Source organism: Apostichopus japonicus, chromosome 4 (genome assembly GCF_037975245.1).
Source record: "Apostichopus japonicus isolate 1M-3 chromosome 4, ASM3797524v1, whole genome shotgun sequence".
NCBI lineage: Eukaryota > Metazoa > Echinodermata > Holothuroidea > Aspidochirotida > Stichopodidae > Apostichopus > Apostichopus japonicus.
Genome location: NC_092564.1, coordinates 26,850,538 through 26,876,048, shown reverse-complemented (window position 1 = coordinate 26,876,048; position 25,511 = coordinate 26,850,538). Strand labels below are relative to the sequence as shown.

General features: G+C 39.0%; 1 protein-coding gene across 3 annotated transcripts; it reads right to left on the bottom strand.

Annotated features, from left to right (window-relative positions):
* Nucleotides 1–403: 403 nt before the first annotated feature.
* On the bottom strand, nucleotides 404–24,430 carry LOC139966990 (uncharacterized). 3 transcript variants are annotated; one of them, XM_071970542.1, is made up of 8 exons: nucleotides 24,057–24,430; nucleotides 17,625–17,925; nucleotides 16,091–16,326; nucleotides 11,447–15,142; nucleotides 10,729–10,886; nucleotides 9,790–9,914; nucleotides 8,353–8,428; nucleotides 404–7,158 (listed from the first exon to the last, which is right to left on the bottom strand). In XM_071970542.1, the coding sequence occupies exons 2-8, from the start codon at nucleotides 17,729–17,731 to the stop codon at nucleotides 7,093–7,095; spliced, it is 4,464 nt and encodes a 1,487-aa protein (XP_071826643.1). In that variant the 5' UTR covers nucleotides 17,732–17,925; nucleotides 24,057–24,430; the 3' UTR covers nucleotides 404–7,092. The 3 variants fall into 3 exon arrangements, with proteins under 3 accessions (XP_071826643.1, XP_071826644.1, XP_071826642.1); XM_071970543.1 differs by lacking the exon at nucleotides 24,057–24,430 and adding an exon at nucleotides 23,667–23,997 and having other exon boundaries at nucleotides 9,802–9,914; XM_071970541.1 differs by lacking the exon at nucleotides 24,057–24,430 and adding an exon at nucleotides 23,667–23,996.
* Between the last annotated feature and the right edge of the window lie 1,081 nt (nucleotides 24,431–25,511).

Below are 25,511 nucleotides of genomic sequence, written 5' to 3'. Positions count from 1 at the left end.
CTGTTCAACACGATGCAATCTTATTTAAAGATAGGTAGCAGGTAAAGTGAAGATTAAATACTTGTTGAAAACAAAATTGAAAAAAGTGTCTGAAAGCATGATGAATTTATTATAATACAGAACAAAAATATTTACTGTCTTTGTGCAAAATCTCAAAACGTTAAAATACTTTCCAGTATGATGTCATGGCAATTAATACTCCACATTAGTATGTTACTTTAATAATTAATAATTAACTGTTACAACATGAAGGGATTAAAAATCTGATTTAAATACAAAATTATTTCAAAGAAACAGAGACTTGGCGAGAATGGAATTCAAGCCAGTGACGTCACAATTATAGACTGGCCAATTACAGACAGATCTGACTGTCACCCTTTCCTTCCCCTCCCCTCCCTCCTCCCCCTCCCCTCCCTCCTCCCCCTCCCTACCCAGCAAAGTTATATAAGGTTCCCTACCAAAGCATTGGTTATATTTGCATATAGTACATTATGTGAAATCTTTTCAAGATGATTATGACATCACAGATCAGCCTCTGTGCCATGTTGTCTCTTAAAGTAACAATGGCTTTATCTCCTAAAACCTCAGTTAATGTCAAATTAGCATATCTAGAGTTACTGTAAAAATAAGGTTTTTTCAACTTCCATTTTAGAGTTGTTTTCTTCTAGAAAAGTCACATTGCCTGGCACTAACATTAAATTTTTTGCCCTTAATTGGCAATAAAGGCATGATGTAGTATTTGACTGCTTCCTCATCCATAAAGCGTACAATCATATTTTCCAAAACATAATCGTTTTCTATCAATTAAATGAGGCTTACTAATAAACTAACTCTTTGGTTAGCATGTTATACAAACATCAGTCAAGATTAAAGTACAACTCCAATGGTAAAAAGTAATGCCCACTTTGAAATTTTTAGGTTCTTTTCTATTTACAATAACGTGAAGCAGCCATAGGCTGCTTGCATATGACTAAAACAAACTTTAAAAGTCCTCAATTTAAGAAAATCTTGTCATGAGGATACTGTAATTGAAATGGTTAATGAATAATGATACAAAATATCTGACAAGGCTTAAAAAATACAAAGAAATTTGTAGACTTTGTTCGGTAGCTACCTGTACACATGACTGTAATGATGGTTTGATACACTATTCAATACACAGTTTTTACACACAATTTACACAGTAGTTGGAAAAGTTTGCCAATGAAAATATGCTGACCACTGTACATGAAACCATTCCTAATAGAAACTGACAAATTATAAACACAGTGGTTAGAACAGAGCTTATAACACAACATGCTAGCAGTAATCATCAATTTATAAGTCGTAAAATGAGGGGATATTTTAAATTGGTACAATGCGAGTTTGTCATTCATCTGAGGTGCCCCTAGAGATAAGCTAACACCTGATAATTGTGTATCAATCCCAACCCCTCTATCTCCAATCCCCCCTCACGTGTTCAAAGCAATCATAAAACGTTTGCATTTTGCATTGTACAAGATACAATCTGATATGATACAGTTCTCTGTTAAAGGAGAGATGTGGTACCAGACAAAAACATGTGACTTAGTCGTTCCAATTAACAATAGGATCAATTTAAATAAAGTTATGCATAAGTGAAACAATACAACACTAACTGTACATTTTATATATAAATTTGTAGGACGCTCTTTTCCACAACGAATAATAAACGATTAATGACGCCATGATTGGGAGCTGCCTAATGATCGTAAATGCATCTAGACTCTTCTTATAATTAGAGACATCTAAATACGTGTGAATATTGCATGGCTGATCAGAATTCACACAGATACCACCCACGGCAAACTGTGTCACATGAACTCAAATGACCTGTCACATGCAACAAACACAAAAGGTGTCTTACAATTAGCTACAAGTATGGAATTTGGTGAAGTTCCTCTTCATGACTTATCTTGGCTACAAGATCATTGGTTATGCATCGTTTAAATGTATGCACACAGTTGTGTAGACACACACATACATCACGTCTGCAGTCAAAACATATGGTGAAGTTAACCAAACCATCTAACATGCTTAGTTGCAAACTTTAAATGTTTTCTCGAGTAGTGTTGTTAATTTTGTAAATGACACAATTAATCGACAACTAACACACTTTTAATGACTTGCATGACAATCGAACACCAATACATCTACGCAGTGATACACAGTTAAACCTTTTCAAAATCTATTTGTCTTCTTGGAAAAAGATGACATCGTACAAATTGACCAAAATTATACGTATCCTACATTTATACCAAGTAGTACAATTCAACCCGACAAAAATTCTTTCATCTACATCAACAATTTGTAACATGTCTACAAAACTTGTTTTGTGAACGTTGTAGAGATGGCTACGAGAATGGCAAGACTAAACTTACAGTAACAAAAGATGCACAAGCTTAGGTATGATGAGGGATATATGTTTTCACCTCACTGACAAAGGAAACAAATTGTGGTATGATTTATTAGGCCAACACAAGCCAAAAAGATAATACTAATACACCTCACAGGCCACATGTGATTAACGAAACATGCAACAAACAAAACATAAAATGAGAAACAATTTGAATCAGTGTTTCCCCAGAAGATTCTAAAATTATGTTTAATGCCAAAAGAAATTATGGACGAAGGACTGGAAGTCAACTATTATTTGGTTTTCAGTAAATTTTTGTATGTGTGTATGTTTATAACATAGATACATGTATGTGTATGTATATATAGAATATAATCCATGTGTGGGTGTGTATGCATTCACACATGGAAAACTGAGTAAGCAAGTAATACAAGATAACAATACCTACAAACTAACACACTTTGAAATAGAAAGTAAGAATGTTTTCACATGGCACCATTTATAGTTCACCTATAATCCCCTCACCCTGGCCACTGTTATAGTATGCTGACATGTTGCAGTAATTTGTAGAGCATTATAATCTTTGGAATTGTTTACATTCGCCCCGGAGAGTCAAGAAAACTTTTTAAGTTTGAGCCAGTGTAGGGGATTGCCCAAAATGATTGTAAAATGTCTTGTCCATCAACCTGTGAGTAGAAATGATGGATGGAAACACCTGCCTTGTGCATAAGTCATGTGAATACCAATTATGAGACAAGCTGGTGTTTATTCAGGATCACTAAATGGATGGGTCTTCAATTACATGGCTTCAGTCATTTGAATACCTGTCATGAGACAAGCTGGTGTTTATTAGGGATCACCAAATGGATGGGTCTTCAATTCTATGGCTTCTTCATGCTGTTGTGGTTCATTTCACCTCAATACAACTTTTACATGATTTCGACTTTGTCACTTCACATTTAAGAAAGCTTCAACGTCTTAGGGCATTCTGCTCTGTTTCATGACACAAACGGGCTAGAGTCGCTTTATAAGACAGAGTTGGGACATGACAAACCCTAAAAACATCAGCTCACGAGGTCTATACTTCCTTACTTACTCCAACTGTAAGCTTGCCACACGTCTGTGGTCAGTACATTACAGAGAGGTGGGCCTCACATTTCTTCTAAATTGGTGGATTGCATCGAGTGTTGCAACCACTTTGAAAAAACAACCTCAGAATATGCAAATTTCCTGCTGATCGACACGCATAGACAACTTTGATAAGTCAAAGTCAACAGGGTTGGAAGAAAAGTGTTGTCTCATCTGTATTACATGGTGGTTTATTTTTTGTAATACTAAATGAGAAAATCAATTTCCTTGTTAATATAAATAGTACTGAGGACATTAACATTGAGTCAACAGTTAATGTAAACCAAGTTTTCAGCACTGATTTATAAAAACAAAGCAGGCTAGGCAAGGCACGACTCAAGCAACAACGTAGTATCTCTACTAAAGCTAACAATTTATATTTGTTTCAATACTATGTAACTATGTATTAAAGGAACAGCAGCTATGACAATAAATAATGCAACTATCTGATGGGAACTTTTTCTGTTCAAGGTGAGATTATTTACCATCACAAATGCCACAAACAGTTTACAGCAAAGTCGATACAGAATATAATATTTCATGGATTCTGTTTTACTCTTCCAGTTGAAGACAGAGACACAGAATCTACGAATAATTTCCAACAAAGGGTGGGAAGGAAACAATGAGTAAAATGAAGAAAACATCAGGTTCCATGAAATGTTTTCTCCTTGAGAATTTAAATTCACTCTGGGTAGCACAGTAAAGGAACAATACCAAAAATGCTAAGGTTTCCCAGGCTGATTGGAGTCTGGCCCGCTGGAAAGGCTAAGGTTTTCCAGGCTGTTAGGAGTAGGGCCTGCTGAAAGGCTAAGGTTTCCCAGGCTATTTGGAGTAGGGCCCACTGGAAGGCTAATGTTTTCCAGGCTGTTAGGAGTATGGCCCGCTGAAAGGCTAAGGTTTCCCAGGCTATTTGGAGTAGGGCCCACTGGAAGGCTACAGGTTTCCCAGGCTGTTTGGAGTGGGGCCTGCTGAAAGGCTAAGGTTTCCAAGGCTGTTTGGAGTAAGGTCAGCTGAAAGGCTAAGGTTTCTCAGACTGTTTGGAGTAGGGCCCGTGGAAAGGCTAAGGTTTCCCAGGCTGTTTGGAGTAAGGCCCGCTGAAAGGCTAAGGTTTCTCAGACAGTTTGGAGTAGGGCCCGCTGAAAGGCTAAGGTTTCCCAGGCTGTTTGGAGTAGGGCCCGCTGGAAGCTAAGGTTTCCCAGGCTGTTTGGAGTAGGGCCCGCTGGAAGGCTAAGGTTTCCCAGGCTGTTTGGAGTAGGTTTGCTTTGACGATTTTAACAGTGGCAGGTGTCTCCGTATGGAAATGATCACCAAGACGATGGAGATATACCACAAATGTTAACTCCAGGATTAACTTTTTGGGACATGAACAGCTGTCCAGGGAATGGAGTATGTAGAGCACAAATAGCCTATACCAGTTCCCTGGACATTGTATTCATACCATCGAGACGAAACAAAAACGAAATTACATGTGATGAACAGTCGGAGGATGCCGTGGACGAGGAAACATCACTTCATTGACACAACTGAATGAGTACAAGGGAACTGGCAGTGCCATGGTCTTTCAGGAAGTGTTAGGAATACTAACTAAAAGTTCAGCATAATTTTCAAGAGGGAGCAAAAGCCCTCAATCCCTATTGAAAGGAAACCAACAATTAAACAGGTCCTCATGGAAGGATCAGAGCGTCAAACTGTCTAACAGGTAACAATTTGTCATATACATTGAGCAGAAAAATCATAGTTATATTATCTCAATTTAAGAACATTGATAAGGAGAGGAGAGTGTGCGAGTTGGAAAGTAAAACTTATAACTGTGAGAATTCTAGCTAATCAAGTTACATCAGCTATGCCAGGTTGTATATGTATCCATTCTTTTTCAGCCAATGATATTTTTGTGTTTCTTCAGCTACCAGTTTGTTCTCCTTGTTCATTCAACTCTCTATGTTGTTACAACTCTGTGGCTGTGTGCTACTTTAGCAGTTGAACATACATCTTCCACTTCAAGAAACAAATTCCAATGTTCCAAAAAGTCACTTAAGTAACTAGTGTAATAATCTGTGCGATACTCTATTAGGATGGAACAGGTACAAATTAGCAGGTATGTATCCAAAAACTGTCAATAACAATAACAACTTCAGCCTTGGTTGTTATATATAAAGCAAGGACAGACACAGTTGCTATGAAAAATGTGGTAGGTCTCGGCTTTGAAAAGGAATGGACAATCTCAATATTTCGCATATCGGCTATGACATCAATGCGACATTAATGACAGACTACACATTATTTCCAAGTGCATTCTGATGTTGAGATGAGTTACCTACAGACTCAGCCAGTTGCTTTAGCTGAAACCAAGGGCTGTAGCTACTACAACCAACACACTAAAGGTGGATATTATTGAAATGATGGTCACTAAGGAAGTTACAGTCTTGTCAAGAAATTCTTGTTCTGTTTTGTAAAACTTGTCAAAATCATGTGAAATAAGTCATTGATGGGTGAATGTCATTCTCCTTGAATATAAGAGCTGCATAAGTTACCCGCTTGCCACAACTATTAAACTTATAAAGCTGTGACTGTTCCCACCTTATGGCAAAGTTCAATGGTTTTTGAAATTTCTCCTAGGTATAAATTAGGCCTTCGAGGGTAGTTTCAGTAAAACTTTTAGCACTAACAACAGTGAAGGCTTATTCAAGGCAGATGAAATTTTCTAGTTTGGTTTTCAAGATTGCTGATTTATGATTTCCTCATGAATGGCATTGAGGGTACGAAAATGCTTCGAGCAAGCTCATCATTTCTGAAGATGTAACCTTGTATGATGCCAAGCACATCTTTAATTAAAGACTAAAGTAGCTGCATGTGGAGTAGGGATAAATAAAAGTCATGTTTAGTTTAGTTACTGTGCCTAGCATTTCACACAACGACTACTGCAGTATGCCAAGAGATCACTTGGACCAATGGCCTGCTTGCATGCAGTATCTTTCGTCAGAGTACCAGTCAGTTTATGTCTGGACATAATTAAACAATAGTTCCATAACCATTTTCATATTAATTTGACTTTATATTTTCTAATAAATCCATTCAATTATATTAGAAGACTTTGTAAAACTCTTTACTACTGTACCTTTACCCTTTGCCTATTCATGAAAACAGAAAATGAATATTCATGAAAGCAGAAAATGAATGACAAATGTTATACCAAGGTGAATGTTCCTGTAGAACCAAGACCAAATCCTTGATACTGTTCCTTCTCCCTTACACAACAGGTTAGGGTCACTATACTACAAAATTGAGAGATTATTTGCAATTTCTAGTGATCACGTCATCCGGCCAACACTTTGTCATCAACACACGATTCATTTTTGAAGCAGGCAGAACGGCTTGAGTGAAAACATAGTCGTTTTCATTACACCAACACAACTTTACCACAATAATGCCTTTTAACTGTTCTATCGAAAAACCCTGGTATGTACACCTAGACGTACTTCATTCACTGTAGCTGCACTGACCTCTTACGAACCCTGTTGGCCTCACACGACCTCTTGACACAGCGCAATGTCCGCTAACTACCAGGACCTACACTGGTCAGTCTTGTAATATCACCTGTTCTTCTGTCTCTTAACCTGACGGGTTCTTGCAGAGATTGTTCTTTTTGTCGATTTTACCTATTCAGAGGGAGGGAAACAAAAGGGGAGATAAATTAGGTATAAATAAACAAATTGACTTTACAGGCATAGATCTGAGGGGAGGGGGGGGTTGGGGCATTAACACTCCTCTTTTCAACATTACACAAAAATTACAAGCATTTATTTGCACAATCTTGTGTGTAGATCAACTTATAGACCTAATTCATAGCCTACATGCCTAGACATCACAGCTCCAATCATTCCCAATAGTCTTGACCTCAATTTGTCATTAAAAAAGCAGAGTTTATTCTGCATGCTGCCAACATGTCCATTAGCTATAGGTTGCATCCAAAAACTCGCCGTTTGTACTACACAGCAGGTTTTTTCCAGTTGGTTAGCTGAGTGATCAGTCCCATCTTATCGCACCTTAGTTGAGCTGCCTATTCGTCTATTATGCAACTCATCACACAGCTAGTAGCCAAATCACTATCAGATCAAGGCAGACATGGCAAGGTGTGAACAAATCAACTTTTCCAAACTAACCAGTCTGTTTGCAGAAGAGATAAAGTTTTAGTAAGTTGAGGTCAAGAGAGCTGAAAAATGCAACCTATGGTTAATGGACTAATCCTTGTCATGTGGTAAATATTTCAATATTATTCGCTTCTAGCATCCTGTAAAAGTGCTGTTAGGCTGGTTTAGTTTTACTTCAAATAGTGATGAGAATTCAAATCTTTGTTATTTTGATATTTACTATCTGCATGTGCATCACATTAATGTGAGAAAGCGTCTCCTTGCAGAAATGTTTCAAATAGAATGAATTCCCTATTTGCAGAGAAATATTTGAGGGTGTTTTGTTTCAAAATTTGGAATCTTATTTTATATAAAGGCCTCACTTTTTGGGGAGACACACAACGAAACATGGCTGTTTAAATGGCAAAGCAGATGCCCATTACATGCAAAATGTCTGCTACTTTCCAAGAGCAAACATCAGGAATAAGCTATTACCTAACACACTATCATAGCAGATGCATCTTGGCCTAGCCTACATTGCAAACACCATGTCATGCAGAAGTTGCACACCTGGCATTACTTGTATGGCAAGCTACTGAACTACTTTGGGGGAGAAGGACAAAGATTGACACTAATCATGCAGAGCACTGTATAAGTCTCGCGGAGCAAATGGAGCGTTACGACAAAACTATATAACATTCAATATGTCTTCCAGACTTTTACCTGTTCTGACTGTTTATCGAGCTCTAACATGGCCTCTTGAATAGCTGCCTCCAAGTTAGTCGTTACTCTCCTTGCCCTGTGACAATTATAAAAGAAATTCATCAGACAAAGTCATAAGCTGCAGAGTAATCTGACAGATTAACTCAAAATATCAAATTTTAACAAAGACAAGCTTTGATTTCTGGTGTGTTGGCCTCACTGATGATTACTAAGTAAACTATCTTACTGACAACAATATATTCATTTGAGAAGAGCAGCCTGTCAGCCGACATGATAATATGCTGGCACAATGGGACATAACAGAGGATACCCCTATGCCTGAATCTGATTGGCTATTAAAACAAAATCAGAACAGTCTGGAAGTCTACTCTACTGGTACATTTAAGACATTACAAAACTGTATTAAACCCTACAATAGCTTAACAAAGAGACATTCTATTAAATACAAAGCTTATTTCAGTGCAATACTTTAGGTGGAATGGACACCCAATTGGTGAAATCAAATATGATTGTTTTGTCCAACCATATACACCTTTGATTCACAACACACAAACACACACACACATATATAAACAATAATGTAAGTAATAAAGACCAAGAGCCCTATCAACTATTTCCCAATTTTTGAAGCCTTTAAAGCCTTTTTTGAATGAAGACACTTTATCAAACATTGACTTATGAATTCTTGTTTCCTGAAAAACTGGTCACCACCTATCGTATCGAATTTTCATCAGCTCAATATTTTAAAACAATGGCAAGTTATTTTCTAATTACAGAGTTTGCTAATAATTTGACTACTAGACATTATACTGAAATATCTCATCATTTTCATAATTCACAATAAATCTTAAAATGCTATTCTTTTGGTTTTATAAATTCAATAAAATGCTTATTAAACATGACTAGTCTTTTTTTCAAACATGTAAGCTTTATAACAAAAACTTGCCTTCTAAACAAACATGTATATTTTAAATTCTAGTGGGATGACTGGAAAAGACTGATGTTAACTATCGCACAAAAAGCAAATAGTTTCAAAGCATACAGAAATTTTAGCTTGTGCAATATTGAAATTGTGCATTCAAATAGCACATTTTTCCTTGAAATTTCTTTCCTGCAACCATCTGGAAGTTGTATATATTATGTAACAAAGTCTAATCCTCTTTCACACAGCATCTCGGTTCTCTAGCATTCCACTACTAACCCCCTTCCCTCTTTCCTTCAACCCCCCTCCCCCTCCCTCCCTCCCTTGCTCAGTTGGTAGATCATCTAGTACAAGCCAAATGTTTTTGCAGTCTCCAAAGTTTGGAAGTTTATGAAAATAACTCTATCGGTGCCTGTAACTATGACCTCATATTGTGCTGGCGATATAAAAGCAAGTTGTGTATAGGGTAAGGTGGAAGAAAGGTGGATAATAAATAAAGGAATGTTTTGACATACATGTTCATGTACCTTGATACCCTGGTACGAGCATTATGGTGGGCCTCCAAGCCCTCCGAGAGGGTCTTCAGTTTGTCGGGCTCCACCTGAGCAAAACTGTGATCTCCAAACCACATCACCCAGACCTGAGAGGAATAATACCAAAAGTTTCCTGTAAGTTATGCAACAACTTATACTAACACTGTATGTTATAATACTAACCGTCCTAATTCAGGATTAAGGCAATGAAGCAACACCCAATGGGTTAAGAAAAACTTGGACAGCAATAATGCTTTCGCCACCTCTTAAATGGATAGAATAACGTTTCGAATGAACAGTTTCCACACAGCCTGTACTAAGAGTCAAGATTAAAACTGCTGACATAAAATCAACCAAACATTCATAATCTCAGTAACTCAAAATAATTTCATATCATGGAAGTGTTTATGATTTTGTATCAAGTTTCACAGCCAATTTGTCATATTTCCTGTCTCCTTTGCATACATGCTTTTCCTTTTGGTTTGCCACACCGAGCACAACTTTCTCTAACTCTTCAGCTTTCTTATCTCAGATCTTGTGGATAGACTGTTTTCATACTAAATCAAAAGGGACTATCCACTGAAGCTAAAATAAGTTATTTCTTTCTGTTTCTAAAGTTAAAGTACATTTCCCAGGAACAAACAAAGATCTAAGAAGCCCTGTATGTTGATGGACTATCAGTTTGACACCGCAAGGTGGCTTTAATAAAAGCCACCTAACATTATGCTGTTCAAATTATCAAGTGAAAAATGTATAAGCTAGGAATAAATCGACGATCGACTTAATGCTTGAAACAGTGTTCAATACAGGGTATTATTAATGACCTTGAATTAGCTACATCCTAGCTGTTAATTAGTAATGTTATATTCAAGCATCATTTGAGTCCATGGCACCTCCCTACTTCAAGGCAATCCCTTTTACCTTTCCATGTTCTTTTCTAGTCTGCCCTTTGACATCTCCGTCGCTCACGAGTTTACCAGGCCATGAGGTGTGACCTCTCAACTGACCCCAGACTAAGTCACCGGTTTCAAAATGTCTTCTAAGAGCTCTGGAGGGTATCTCGGTTGAGGAGATGGAACCTGGATCGAAAACGACAGTTGATATGAAAGAAGCAATGAAAATCGCCCTGAAGAGAAACTTACCCATGCCCTCCCTAATTTACCAAATCAGAATGCCAAATAAACCATTTAAGAAAAAAAAAACTGAAAATCTTACTGGGTTCCAGTGAGAAAGTCACAACCAAAGCCATCAGAGGAAACAAATGCAAAGATAGATTATGTAACAATTCCTTAGTAAGGGTTGTACATACTGAGCAGCATCAACATAATAAAATATGCATTAACATGATTTTCAAATTTTGTTCATTGATGACATCAGGTTACCCTTGACTCATACAAAACCCAATAGAAATTAAGAACTCACTATGGTGCAGCAACACAGTAAATATAGGATTAATTTCAGATTTGAATATTGAATTATTGTGTTTACAAGTCAAGGCATTACACAAACTCTCCCCATCACAACCACAATTTCTTCCAATTTCCTTTGGCAAGGAATCAAAACCAGAGACAACTACCCCTTGCTTCCTGTAGAGTACAATATCAACAGTCCATGCATGTGTAAAGTATAAAACTCTTACCTCCGTTTGTTTCGACTGCAAGGACCGGATCCAATCTTCTCCGCCTCGTAATCCGTCCCACATTTGTAAAAGCCTGTTCCTGGTCCTTGATTAATCTGCTCCGGGACAATGTGGTCTCTTTCACTGAACAGTTCAAACAGCTCAAAGATGAACCGTTCATTAAAACATCTTTCTCGGCGCCTCTACCAATTGGAACGCCTGAGAGGTACACATCTCCATTCTCTGCCATAATGTTAGGATCTACCTGTGCCGCATTAACAGAGTCCTCCGTGTAATTAACGATAGACGTTTGACTCTTAGAGCCTGCTAGGTCCAGGGAGGATAATAAATTTGAGCTTTCCACTTCTTTTAGGGAATGTTTCTCCTGCTCTGTATTTATGTTGATCAGCGTGGAGTCAATTAGTACACTGTCATTGGGCGAGAGGCTGATTTTATCCCCTGTGAGATCAGAACTGGACAGTTTCTCATCCTTGGAGGCACAACCCTTCTCGTCCTCTTGTGAGGTGTCTTCAGACGGTTCTGGAGACATCGTTCTCGAGACACATGAGCTATCGCAGTCTTCCACATTTTCCTTGTCACTACTTTCTGGGTTCATCTCGTTGCTAACATTCCGATTCTGCGGCAACAAATTCTTCTCTCCCGTGGGTGTGGTCTCCTCTCGATGGGTTAACTTGAAGGATTTGCTTGCCTCTGCTTTGTCTTTGACAACCTCTTGTATTTCCATCTTATTATTATCATCTTGTAGCAGAATAATGCTTTCCACTTTATCATCACTCTTCGCAGTTACTACGGGATGGGTTAAAATAACTGATTTGCTTGCTTCTGTTTCATCCCTACCAACCTCTTGTCCAATATCCATCTCGTTACTATCTTGGCACTGTTTACTACCTTTCACTTTATCACACTTCAAATCCGTTACCTCCACCTTGTCTGTTTTTTCCACGGTAACTCCTAAATAATTTAACTTGTTTCCAACTTCCACAATGTTTTCATCCTTTGGGCAAGAAATTTCCTCTCTCTCGTTTACGATTTGATCCTCGTCAGAAACTTCAGTAAGGTAACTACCTGGCAGAGATTGTTTGCTTTCATCCAATGTCTGGGCCCTGCCTTTGACAGCATCTACCATGGAAGAATTATTTTCACACACATTTGTATCATTGCACATTACATTTTCACAGCCTGCTTCCAGAGTTATACCTTTCTCAGTGTCCATTTCGCTAGTTGAGATGTTCTCCTGGAGGTGTACACCTCCATCATTCTTTCTTACCTCCCTGGTATCCGTGCAGGGATCACCAATGTTTTCCTGTGACTCTTTGGTTTCACTTTCATCAAGACCGTGACTGACAAGACGTTCTTCCAGACCTGTGTCTGAATAAGAGTTATTCTGCGTCGTTATCCTCTGGTTTGGCAAATCACTGTTCACGAGGGCATCCTCGTGCTTGGTTTCAGACTCCACGCAGAGTTCAAAATTTTCATTTCCACTTTTCGCGACAAAGGTGACATCCCTACATCTGCTTGCAGAGGATTCGCAGACACTGTCGCTCAATTGCATCTGGTCACGTGATTCGTTACGTAGGCTTGGGAGAGAAGAATTGTTACAATCGGATAATAAACCTACCGCTGAACTCGGACAAGAATTATCCCACACAGTTTTATTACACAGCTGCTTTAGAGGCTGATGCATATTTATTACATCATTTATGACATCAGCTGATTGGACAGAAGAAACAATAGATGACGCACCAGTTAGCTCTTGTTCATTAGCTTCTCCTTCTCTGACTGAATACAAAGTCTCATGGCTACTGAGTTGCAGTAGAGTCTCTACAGCTGCTATTTTGGTTTCTTTTACAGAGTCATCGTCTACCTCGACGCAATCAACACGAGACAGTTTATTCGACACAGAGGACGACTGTTCGTCCTCTCTCACAAGCTCTACATTACTCAAGGCTGTTTCTGATTGGACGAGTGAATCATTTTCATGATCTGTAGTTGTCTCCCCGCTAGTCCTGTGATCCGTAGAGTCAGCCTTCTCGTAAGATGATACCGTTGGCAGGAATGTACTTAATGCTTGAGGAGAACAGGAGGATGGTACAGTACCTCTTTCTTTATGATCACCTTTAACCCCATCTACTTTGCCTCCAGTGTTTAAACCCTGATTTGAAGTTTGATCTAATCCTAGACCCTGACTGTCTATCACTGTAGTACTTTGCTCCACTGTACCTTTTACATGTAACTGACTTTGAGCTCCAAAAACACTATTGCTGTCTGAATTCTGACTTGAGGTTACCCCGGTCTGTTCCTCTACCCGTCTAACATGTTTAACCTCCTTCACATGTACCCCACAAACACCACTTGCCTGCTCGAGTTCACTCAGACCTGGAGTAATTGTGACATCACCCTTATGGGTCGTTGTGCCACAAGCTTTCTGCTCATGGTCGAGTCTGCCATCCGCCGTGGTGGTGCAATCTCTTTGATTGTTGACTAGCTGCTCAGATCTTTCCTTAGTCTCTGACGGAATGTCGGATCCATTAGTCTCAAATAGCACCTCCCCTGCGCTTGATAAACTACACAGTGTCTCCGCTACTTCGTTTCTGACGGCCTCTTGCTCCATTCCGAGAGATGTTCTCGTCTGAGAGGATTCTGCTCCCGACGCGTCCGACCTCCCTTGCGATGATCTGTTCTCGGCCAGCATATCTTTCACTGTCTTTGGAGCTTGAAGTACTATGTGTGGACTGGAAGTGACTACACTGGTTGGCACTGAGGAAGAGAATAGACCATTAGGAGGAGTGTTGCAAGAGCTTGACACAGGGTCAACGGGAGGTAGTCTGACAAATGCCCTCTGATGGACCGGTTGGGGGACCATACCAAACGGAACGGCACCGGCCCCCTGAACCACTGGGACTGTACTCCCGTAGCAGGGAATGCCCAGCGGGGCTCCGGAAAATTGGCTGATCAGAGACACCGGAGTGACGTGTCTCATCATTGACATGTTTCCTCCGCCTCGGCTGAATATCATGGGATACTCTGCGACCGGAAACGAAGGCTGAAAGCTGACGAGGTTAGAAGGCTGACCATAGACATTCATCAATGGAAGACCAGGCTGATAAAATGTGGAAACCCCGGGTACAATGTTAGCACCCACCGGTGAGAGAGGTGCCGAATTTCTCATCATGGAATAATACCACTGCTGCTCTTCAAGGCTCTTCGACCTCTGCCTCTTATTCGGAGGAGGGTTGCTCTCGAGACGACCAGGATGATGATGCATTGAATCTGGCTGCTGCTGCTGTTGCTTTTGCCCCAACACGTGGTGTAGCATCGTGGAGGTCGGCATGCTTGTCCCAAGATTGAACGAGGCAGAGTACTTTTGGAGATCGACTTGATCTTGACTGCCATCGGCAATAGTCCCAGGGAGTGACACCGCTGGGAGCTGCTGTCTAGCATGGCCGTAACAACCACTGGGGTTCGATGTGCCTCCCTGAGCAGCAGGAGTAGGAGCAGACCGACTGTCGGATGAAAGAACTTGGGCTTGACGAACACTTGCTTCCCTGATTTTGAGTTGAATCTGATGCTGCTGTGCTTCGATGCTGTTCTGCATGAGGAGGTCCGATCTCTGCAAAGATGGTCTCATCTGTACCGGTAAGACTCCTCCCGGGTGGAGCACAGAGCTTCGCAGATTAGAGGAGACAATCGGTAAACCTGTCGGGATGAAACCACCAGAGAGTAAAACAGGAGATAATACATGCCATGTTCAATTTGGTAACTTCAAAATTATATTAAGTCTCTCTTAATATAGCCCACTGATCTAGAACTATAAAGTGCAATCCTGTCACAGATGAGTAGAAACCACAAATTACTGAAGCTGGCTACTTGCTGAAGCAATGTATACTGGCTATCACTAAAAGTGTTCAATTTAGTGCTACAGTAGAGATATCTCCATATTTTGGATACAAACTCAATTTTAGATTTTGTTCACCCAAAATATCGTAGAATATAAGAACTAATATGTGACGTAATAAAATAAAATTATGCATAATGTAAACCCATTAAAGTAACTTTTTTTATTTCTTTGTTTTAATGGGGAGGGGCGCCAGGTGGGGTAAAAGTGGCGGTAAAATGGAGGGAGGGGAAAGTTCTCTACGTCTGGGACTGAATGTTCTTCATCACAATATCCCCAAACTTTTCTATGATGTTGTGAAATGTCCACAATAGACGGTAAACATGTAAAAATCATTCAAAGAGAAAAAGTTTCTTTAAAATATCTTCCACAGTGGGCTTTAATCTGAGCAAAAGGTGGATAAACCACCCATCTCCAGATTACAAAAATAAACTTTGCAATAAACAAAGACAATTATAAGCAAATGAAGCACATCTGACTCAACGATGTCAAATTTAGACTTGACCAAGTCTCCAGCGTCATTTGCGAATGAACGTTAAATTTGTCACATCTCTTGAATGGAACATTATTCTTGCTCTGTTTGGGGGAAGTCTTTCATCACAAATATCTCTATCACATAGATCAGTAACGATGTATTGAGTTTGTGCCTTCCTTTAACCATTGGTAGTCATCCACAGGAGTAATATTTCAGATTCATTGTTCAAGTTTGCCTTCTAGATACAAGCACACAAAAGCAGGATCATACAAACCTTGATTGTGGATCGGCTTTCTCTGTTCCCCTCCATCGTTCCGCCGTACAGCATGCTTACAAGATGAGGAGGCAGGAGACGATTCTCCTCCAGGGTCGGAGGATGAAGATACCCTTCCGTCAAAGATGAAGATCTTCTCGATGTGAACGGGGCATTCCAATCCACATTTACAAGTATTATCCGCAATGAGGTAAGCCTTGACTTCGTCAGTAGATGACAGCTGAACACCTGATGGACTGAACAGGGAATATCAGGTGTGAGGTTGAATGAAAGATATGACTGAGTGGCACTTGCATAGAAGAAAGAAACCCTGTCACAAACAACACCATAAATTGAAACGGGGAATGTACAGAGAGAGCGAGAGAGAGAGGTGGAGGGGGCTTGGAGGGGGGAAAGTTCATGTGACATGTTTTCCTTCATGATGATGCCTTACATTAAGCTACTTCTAGACACATTCCTGATATTATTAAAGTAGAGTAAAAAAGTTGACTTTCTGCAACAAACCATGTTGCATGGATGTGTCATCCACCTGCTCAAGCAGAGAAGTTAAAAGCTAACTCTTCTCAATTGACTTGATCAGTTCACATGAAAAAGCAACCTCTGGTGACCTTACAAAATACAAACTGGGAAAAAAACATATTCATTTATACCCTGTTGATTAATAGAATACATAGTTGATTGATAGAAAACATTTAACCATTTATGAAGAATATACACAACAAGGTCTTCATAACCTCTTTTTAGCCTGTTCCCCAGCAATGCACGGTAACGTGATCTATAGACATCATGACCTGCCTATAGTAACACTACCTACAAACATTTTAAATGTGAAGAGGCAATTTTAAGCTGCTTACTGTGTTTCCTTTTCAATTCCTGGCAATTTTTAATCGAATATCGAAGTCATTCCCCAACATTTTCTTCACCCAACGAAGCGTTAATTTTAATGTACTTACGCCAAAAATTCCATTAAATTTTGTGAAAAAGGTTCAACAAATATTTTTTCTTTGTCATTATTATAACTGAAACTACTCATGGCTAGCACTGCCAATGAACGATATCAAGTTTTGGTATCGATAAATGTCAAAGACTCATACTGCAAATTTGGTCTGTACATTAGAATTACAGATACACAACACTACTGAGTGTGCCTTCTAAGAGATCCTCTCATGTTCCACTAAAGTAAAGTCTAGTCTAGTATAATGGCCAGCACAATTCCGCATCAATTATTTTGGTGTAAACAGCTGTAAATATTAGCCAGTTTTACAACTTCTGCAACAATACTTTACACATGGCAGGCCCTGAAGACCTTGGTAAACCCATAAAGCTAGTGTTCCAGAACTGGGCTAAGAGCTGATATTTTTATACTGTTTTTGTTTTATGTAATGAAGTCTTCCTCGAGGCAATAAACATCTGCTGTGAGAGGAGTGACCATATTTCTTGCTCGATTCTTTATGTGGACAGGAGATGCTGTCTTTTATTTTAGTGGCACATTCCATCGTCAGGTACTGTCGTCAGCTGGAAGACATTGACTCACCTAATATAGGACACCAGTCCGTCCTTCACAATTCTTTCCCAGCCAAAGGGCACGGTGACTTGGTTTGTGACTCCTGCCTGCTCACTTCCCTTGCCTGGACAAGCCATACGAGTTTGCTAAAACCAATGGCTGGTTCACAAGCTTGAGAGTTACTATAGCAACCATTTAAAAATGGCACTACCCTACACTGAGGGACAGCCAGTTTGGCTTTTTAAAATTTTATTTTTAATTTTTTTTTATTTTATCAGCTCGCACAGATTTGGGTCTTGCGATTCAAATTCACGCCATAGTACATCATACTCTGGATAAATAAAAGAAAATGAAGAGAAGTCATAACAAACAATGTAAAATTTTTTGGGTATTAAACCAAATTACAGTTAAAGCAAATTTTTAATTGATTTCGGAATACAAATTAGCCCTGACAGTAGTATGGACCCAGTGCGTAAAGTAAAAATATGGTGAAACCCGATAATATGCTGATGGGTATGGAACATTTGAGACACAGATTACAGCCAAAGGAGAGGAGCACACCAAATCTTTAAGGAGAACAGTCTATAAAGAGAATCTTTATAGAGTAAGATATAAGAATGCACGGAAAAGCTAACCTATCCAGACTACCCTTCATCATAACCTACCCAGGCTACTTTCATCATTTAACCTACCTATCATCATTACCTACCCATGCTACCCTTCATCATAACCTACCCAGGCTACCCTTCATCATAACCTACCCAGGCTACCTTCATCATAACCTACCCAGGCTACCCTTCATCATAACCTACCCAGGCTACCTTCATCATAACCTACCCAGGCTATCCATCATCATCACCAACCCAGGCTACCCTTCATCATTACCTACCCAGGCTACCCTTCATCATTACCTATCCAGGCTACCTTCATCATTACCTACCCAGGTTATCCTTCATCATCACCTATCCAGGCTACCCTTCATCATTATCTATCCAGGCTATCCTTCATCATTACCTATCCAGGCTACCCTTCATCATTACCTACCCAGGCTACCCATCATCATTACCTACCCAGGCTACCCTTCATCATGACCTATCCAGGCTATCCTTTATCATAACCTACCCAGGCTACCCTTCATCATGACCTACCCAGGCTACCCTTCATCATGACCTACCCAGGCTACCCTTCATCACTACCTACCCAGGCTACCCTTCATCATAGCCTATCCTAACACAAATTTGGCTAAGGGTAGGACCTGGAGGTAAAATGGAATCTTGCGGTGACCGGCTTTATCTGCATATCTTTCTGATACTGCTATGTACGTTACCTCTATGCTATTGTAATGTAGTATGTAGTTATATCCCCATCATATTACTTTAAACATGTGCTTCAATGCCTCTTTGTCTTTAGAGAGTAACTACTTACTTCCTGTTCCCGAGTTTATTCACCCCTCCCCCACATCATAGTCGTAGAAGCCCCCTTTGTCTTAATTCCATGAAATATTCTTGCTTAACCACATGTGACAACCTGTTGCATCTCATGTGAATACAAATGTGGTTAGTCATAGCCCTCTCCTATGTGCCTTAGTAATTATAAGTAAAAGAGCCTATGACCAAGAGTTTATGTCACAGAGAGGTTATTGCCCCTTCACAGGAAGTTGTCATGACTTAAATACTGTAGTTATTTAGTATGAAGGAGGACTAGCATTCCAGACTTCAGAGAGTATAGTTCAGATACACTCCAGGAACAATATCATCTCAGAATAAATCAAGCTAATATTCTACAATTATATATATGTCTGGAGTTTCTCTTTATCTGCTGTCAATTCTACTTATTGAGCCCTGAACTAATTGAGCCGGAGAACCCCATGGTAACACTATCATGTACGGTATATATATTTTAACAGCCGAAGAGTTAGGATGGTTAATATTACTATTAAGTCTAGATTCTATGCCAGACAGCCTCATTAATGATTTCTGCTGTGGTGTAGTACTTACTGTTTTTGATATAAACTGTATGGGACTTTGAACCTCATTGCTCCTTTTACACATTAATGAAATTTATCTTAAATGTAAACTTCCTTTTTCCAAGCAATGTATACAGTATATACCTCAAGAATAGTATTGGCTGTTCAACAACACACCTAGTCATCTTAGTATAGAATTATCCATCTATGTATGCATAGTCAACAACTGATAGAACAGTGTTAGTGGAACACAATCACAAAAAATGAATCTATTGCAATATTTCTACACAACACTCTCAGGATTAATATCACCGGGTAAAGTTAGTATTAAACACCTCAAATAAAAAGAACTCTAAAACAAAGCATTGTAAACAATACCTAACTGTGCACCCTGGTATCAACCCATCAGAAAATATTTACAAATCTGCATGCCAAGTCCAAGTTATGTTTGTTTTTTTTTACTTTGAAATGATCTTTAAGTTCACGCCTAGAAGATGAAGTTTAAAAAGTTTCTGATCCATTCATCGCATTTTTTTAAAATACAAAGTTCAAAATTTTCCACAATTTAAGAGGGCTTGCTAAGAAAGTGGGACTTTAAAATATTACAAGTTTCTCAGTAGAAAGTGTCTGTGACTTTTTTTTCTTCAAATTAGTTAAAGACATTGACTTCAACTACTTTAACAACTACGTTAACTAAGAAATTCTTGAGCTGTGAACACAATCCGAGTAATAATCAACGGGTGTGAGAACCAAAATGGTCTGAATTGATTGTTAATGTCAGTTACATGAAGTCTGATATTCCAAAGTGAATCATACAAAATAAGAGCTGCTCTTTAAGTTGATCTGAGCCGCAATGGACACAATAATAGAAATATAGAATGGAACAAAGAGGACAATATACTGTATATAAGCCAAGAGCCAATTCCTTCTCTTTGTTCTGTCATATTTGTTTATAACTTCCCAGTTAGGTTTCAGTTGTTATATTTACATACAAACAAAGAACAGAGAAAAGAAAAGGATGAATTTCTCTTCAAATAACTTTCAAGATTTTAGACATTCAAATTATTAGGCGTTCAAAGAAACTTCACACTGTTATGAAGTGAGTACATTTGTCTTATTGTGATAGTATTCACAAATGGCGAGTTTTGTCATTGTTCAGTTATGACTGACATTTTGCAAGTGTTCATTCTGCACGCATAGTAATTCTGTATCAATTATTAATTTATCACACAATTAGGGGATTAACAATTGTATGTACAGTAGGCTGAGTGTCTGAAACAAGTTAATGTTGGATGCCTAACATGATATACATGGGTAAGATTATCTTACTAGCTACTCTGTTTATAAACCAATAATTGTCTTCATCTGACTTCAACAAACATAAGAAATTCACAACAATAACACTATCTTTTGCACTGCTCTACTAAGCATGTATACCAAAGAAAGGCCCTATCATCACCACATAAAGTAGTACATGTTTTACAATGCATGATCAACATGTCATAATGTTAACTTGTGAACGGTAATTTACACAGCATGCACAGCGTACCACGCAAAACTAAACACCAACGATTTTAAAGGTGTATACATACTGTAGTTGTTGAATATGTGAAACTGGATGTGAAAGGTGAGTGGTATCGACAATGAATGGCCCTGCTGTGACATGAAATCCCACATTTAAGCAGTTTCCAAGGCAATAATGGTTGTGCAGTATGTCAATAGCTGAACAAAGAACACAGCTCTGCAAGCTTGATGCATGTAAAGTTGAGGCATGTGTAATGCCGCTAAGCTCACTCATGAAAGAGGTGTCTGTTTATTAGACAAGGGTCATGTCAGCAATGCCTTCTGGTAAAGGGAAGATTGCCAAAATTACTATTTACTTCTTTACAATATCTATGTGCTACAATTTTTGTTAATCTCATATTTTATTTGTGTTCCAAATGATAGGACAATTTTTTAAATTAACTTGCCACAAATGCTCCCATGAATAGCAGCTATACATATGTATGGCAGATAGGAACTATAATGTGTGATTGTGTTTGTCATTAACTCCATAAGCATTGTCCAAAGTAGCAGATTTCTTTTATGTGACTATTTCACAGCAGACTGACTTTTTTGGCTACTTCCTGGCTAAATGCCAGTGAATTTTGCCAGCAGAAAAATAAGGCACCTGGATTTTTATGCCAACTGGTAAACATGAAGAACATCAACACACCATAACTTGGGTTACAATCTTCGGTCATTTTGCATTTAATTTATTTCTAGCAAACATAAAGCCCGCAATACCACTTTATTGTAAGTATTATTATAAGTATTACTGAGAAGTGCTCGTTAGCCTGTACACTGTGCCAAGTAACTGATGTGTTCTGTAGTTCAGGTTAATGGGGAAAAGTAGACCTTAATGATTGAACACAAGGTATGCAGTTGAGAAATGTTATGACCAACCCTGTAACATACTTGGTACATTTTAACCAGCAGAATATGAATTTTGAACAATTTATTTCAATTAAAGACCCAGTGAGATCATCGGGATAACCAGCATTTCATAGAAAGTATATCGTGGTAAGAGATTCTGAACATTCTGGTGATTGAAATATATCACATATCACTCAACCCTATTACATGAAAGTTCTAAAAGGCTACATGACAGACTCAGGAGCCCTGAACCCCACAATTTAGCAATGTATGAGAAAGCTGTATCATGCACAAAAATGTACTACCATAGCCCACTGTACCACTGCATGCTAAACCATTTAAACACTGTCACAGTGAGAAGAGCCACTTGTAATGTACTTCAACACACTAACACTCTTGACAATATCCAATGAGTTTAACTACAGTAGCATGGAGGGTCTCAATTGTGTTCGTGGTTAGTCTATCATTAACATATATTTCACTGAGTTTGCTAATCCATCAGTTCTTTTCTCTTTCCTCCCTTCACTTAGTTTTCTGTGTTGCTGGAATAATTCTACCTCAACAAATGAGAGACTGGAAAACTATGATCAGGAGGAGTGCATGCACTCCCTGCACAAACTTCCAACCTCCGTGGCTCCTTCTTTCTTGTTAAAAGTTATTGGAAATTGGCTAATTTGATAGGTGGGAGCTATTTAATCCATCTTCCATTGAGTAAGAATGGCGCACTTGCTTACCCAACCATTGGTTAAATGAGCGATGCGATGGTGCTTATTTACAATAAGCACCATACAATAAGCACCATCACATCACTTTTTTACCTGAACGCCAGTTAAGTAAGTGATCATGCACTGGTGCTTATTTACCCGATCATTGGTTACATAATGATGACCCTCTTACCCAAAGTTCAGTTAATTAAGCATTCATACTTATTTACCCTATGTACAGTCGGTTAACACCAGTTGGGCTTTGTTTATCCCATTGTCCATTGTATATGGCTGGTAAAATCCTTCCTTTTAGCCAGCTGTTGGCAGATGGTGAATATGGCATTACAGTGACAACAAAACTGACAACATGAAGATGGAGAAAAAAGGTTGTTCCATGTTCAGGCCTAGCCTACTGAAAAATATGAAGAATTCCATGCATAAAACCAATATAGGCTAGGTTAGTGAAAGAACGTGTACACTCAACAGCATAAAACAAAATAACCTCAGGTAAGACTACTAATCATAAATGTGCTCAAACTATATTTGACAACAGAACAATTTTGCTTTTGATATAGGAAGAGTTTGTCCAAGCTACCCAAATCCATCATCATTTTTTTCACTAAGTTACTTTGTCAGCCATCAGTATCACCATAGGCCTATCTATGCCTAATGTTTGCCTATTAAACTGCATTGTTACTGACAAACATAAACACACACACAAAACCTTCAGGTCCACTCATTACTTCACCTTAAAAGGCTTAAGTAATGCAATGACTCTAGCCTAGGTCTAGGCTGAACCTCAGTCTAACTCGCCATATCCTAGCCTATTACTAATAGTATACAAATAATACTAGTAATACTTAGGCATAGTAGTAGTGGTAATACTACTAGTTACTAATACAGGGGGCTAACAATATTATTGGCCTTGGCTAACGTTGGAATATTTGTCACACATTTTCCTGCCAACGTCATCCTGCCATTACCTACCTTTCTTCAAATGAAATTGTTTTCATCAAGGTTCCGCTACTTCTTTCATACGCAGTGGCTCAAAGCTCAGACTATTTTGACGCTGATCAATTTCAACAATATGTTGTTAGTCCTTCGGACCCATCTCCCAACAATTCAGACGGCCAGATACGATCACCTACACAATAACAACAAGGCCAAGGCGAGCTAGGCCTAGGGGTTAACCTCATGTTATAAACAGTGTTATAGTTCTAGGTAGCCTAGTCATGCTTCAGTGTATTCAGTTGTGCAGTATCTGAGCATGTGCTAATGACAGAAGCAACAGCTGATGTGTTTTGCATTTTACAATTACCTGCGGTTAATGTCATAAAAGCCTAGGTGGTTGGAAAATGGAAATGATCCTTTTCATACCTTGAAAATGAGTCCGAAGTATATATTTGTTGCTAATATTGTTGCAATTGTTAATTATTTGTAATGCGTCGATCGGTAAGCCTAGGGATTTTCTTCTTTCTCGGAAGGTATTAAATTACTGGATATAACTGTTAACGGTTACACTAATGGCGTCATCTACAGTCACTGTTCATCATCATCGTTAAACCAATTTAGTCCTACGCATCAGGCTTAATTAAGTTAGGTTAATATTCCAGGGTCATATGTTTTATAATATTTGTATACTAAACAACAATTAAAAGGGCAAGGTGTAATGTAAAATCCACATTCAGTTATTCAGTATACAGATCCTGATAAGGAAAAGCCGAGGTACCATCTATTTGTCAAACAGCAGTAGTGGGTAAGCACGGGGTGGACAATGTGGCGGTGATGAGGTCTGAGGAGGAGGGAATGATGACGGCCGGGTGTGGAGGGGTTCAGTGTGAGCCTTATATTAGTTTTGTTCTTCTCCTCGTTAACATGATGCTGCGTTTTTCCTTCAGTGAGTGATTGAGTATCCATTTTCTTATAGTAAAACTTGATGTACGTGGTTATTAGCCTACGTATGGTGCATATCGGCTACCGTATAACAGACCTGAATACCCAAATAGCAATAGAGCTCGCCATGCTATGTTTTATACCAATGAATGCAGATGCGTCAGAGGGAAAGGATTACACTGTTATTGGCTGGAATTTAAGAGCCCTCCATTACAGGTGTCTGTTCACTTTTAACGAGTCATGATATGTTTGTTACGATTAAAGGGATGTTACTCTGATATTTCTACTACGCCCATGCAATGACGCCGTGGGGCTGCGTTGCCAAATCCTACCGTTTAGAGCTATTTATATAGATCTACATTATATTCTAAATATGCACCATTTGACTTAAAGGCATTGAAGACTCGCACCAAACCGCGCTCTGTAAAAGTTAACTTTCCGTTGCTTGCAAATGACGTTTTTTTTTCTTGTCGCTAGAAAATGCAGCCAGTAATGAAACGTGATACCTTGTTATCTTTTAGCTAGAACTGAGGTGTCCACGCTCTCATGTACACTGTATTGTGGGTATTGAACGTAGCTGTATGTACTGACTGTACACTAGTGTCTAATTACCGACGGTAGCAAGCTGTGTGTGTATTTTCTGGGATCGATGGTGGTGTCTAACACTTCTGTTACACCTCATTCGAAACTAGGTCAGATTACCGGCATTACACGTTTCTTTTTGCGCGAGTCTTCACACATAATAAACCATTACACACGGTACCCGGGTTTCAAGTTCCCATAACGTGAGCGTGTGAACTGCGCAGAGACGAAAGCAAATCAAGCCAATAATTCAAGGGCGTTTCGACAATCGCACACTGCTTGGCGAGTTGTCACATAACATTCCCTCATAGATGGATATCACGTACAGTAATAGTTTGTTTATACCTCCGGTTCGCC

What these genes read in the sequence shown, in the direction of transcription:
- LOC139966990 (XM_071970542.1), bottom strand. Translation starts at nt 17,731, where the DNA reads ATGGCTTGTCCAGGCAAGGGAAGTGAGCAGGCAGGAGTCACAAACCAA. An exon ending in TGCAGTCGAAACAAACGGAG is followed by an intron (nt 10,887 to 11,446) that starts GTAAGAGTTTTA and finishes TTTTCGATCCAG; the next exon opens with GTTCCATCTCCTCAACCGAG. An exon ending in TCGATAAACAGTCAGAACAG is followed by an intron (nt 7,159 to 8,352) that starts GTAAAAGTCTGG and finishes CCCTCTGAATAG; the next exon opens with GTAAAATCGACAAAAAGAAC.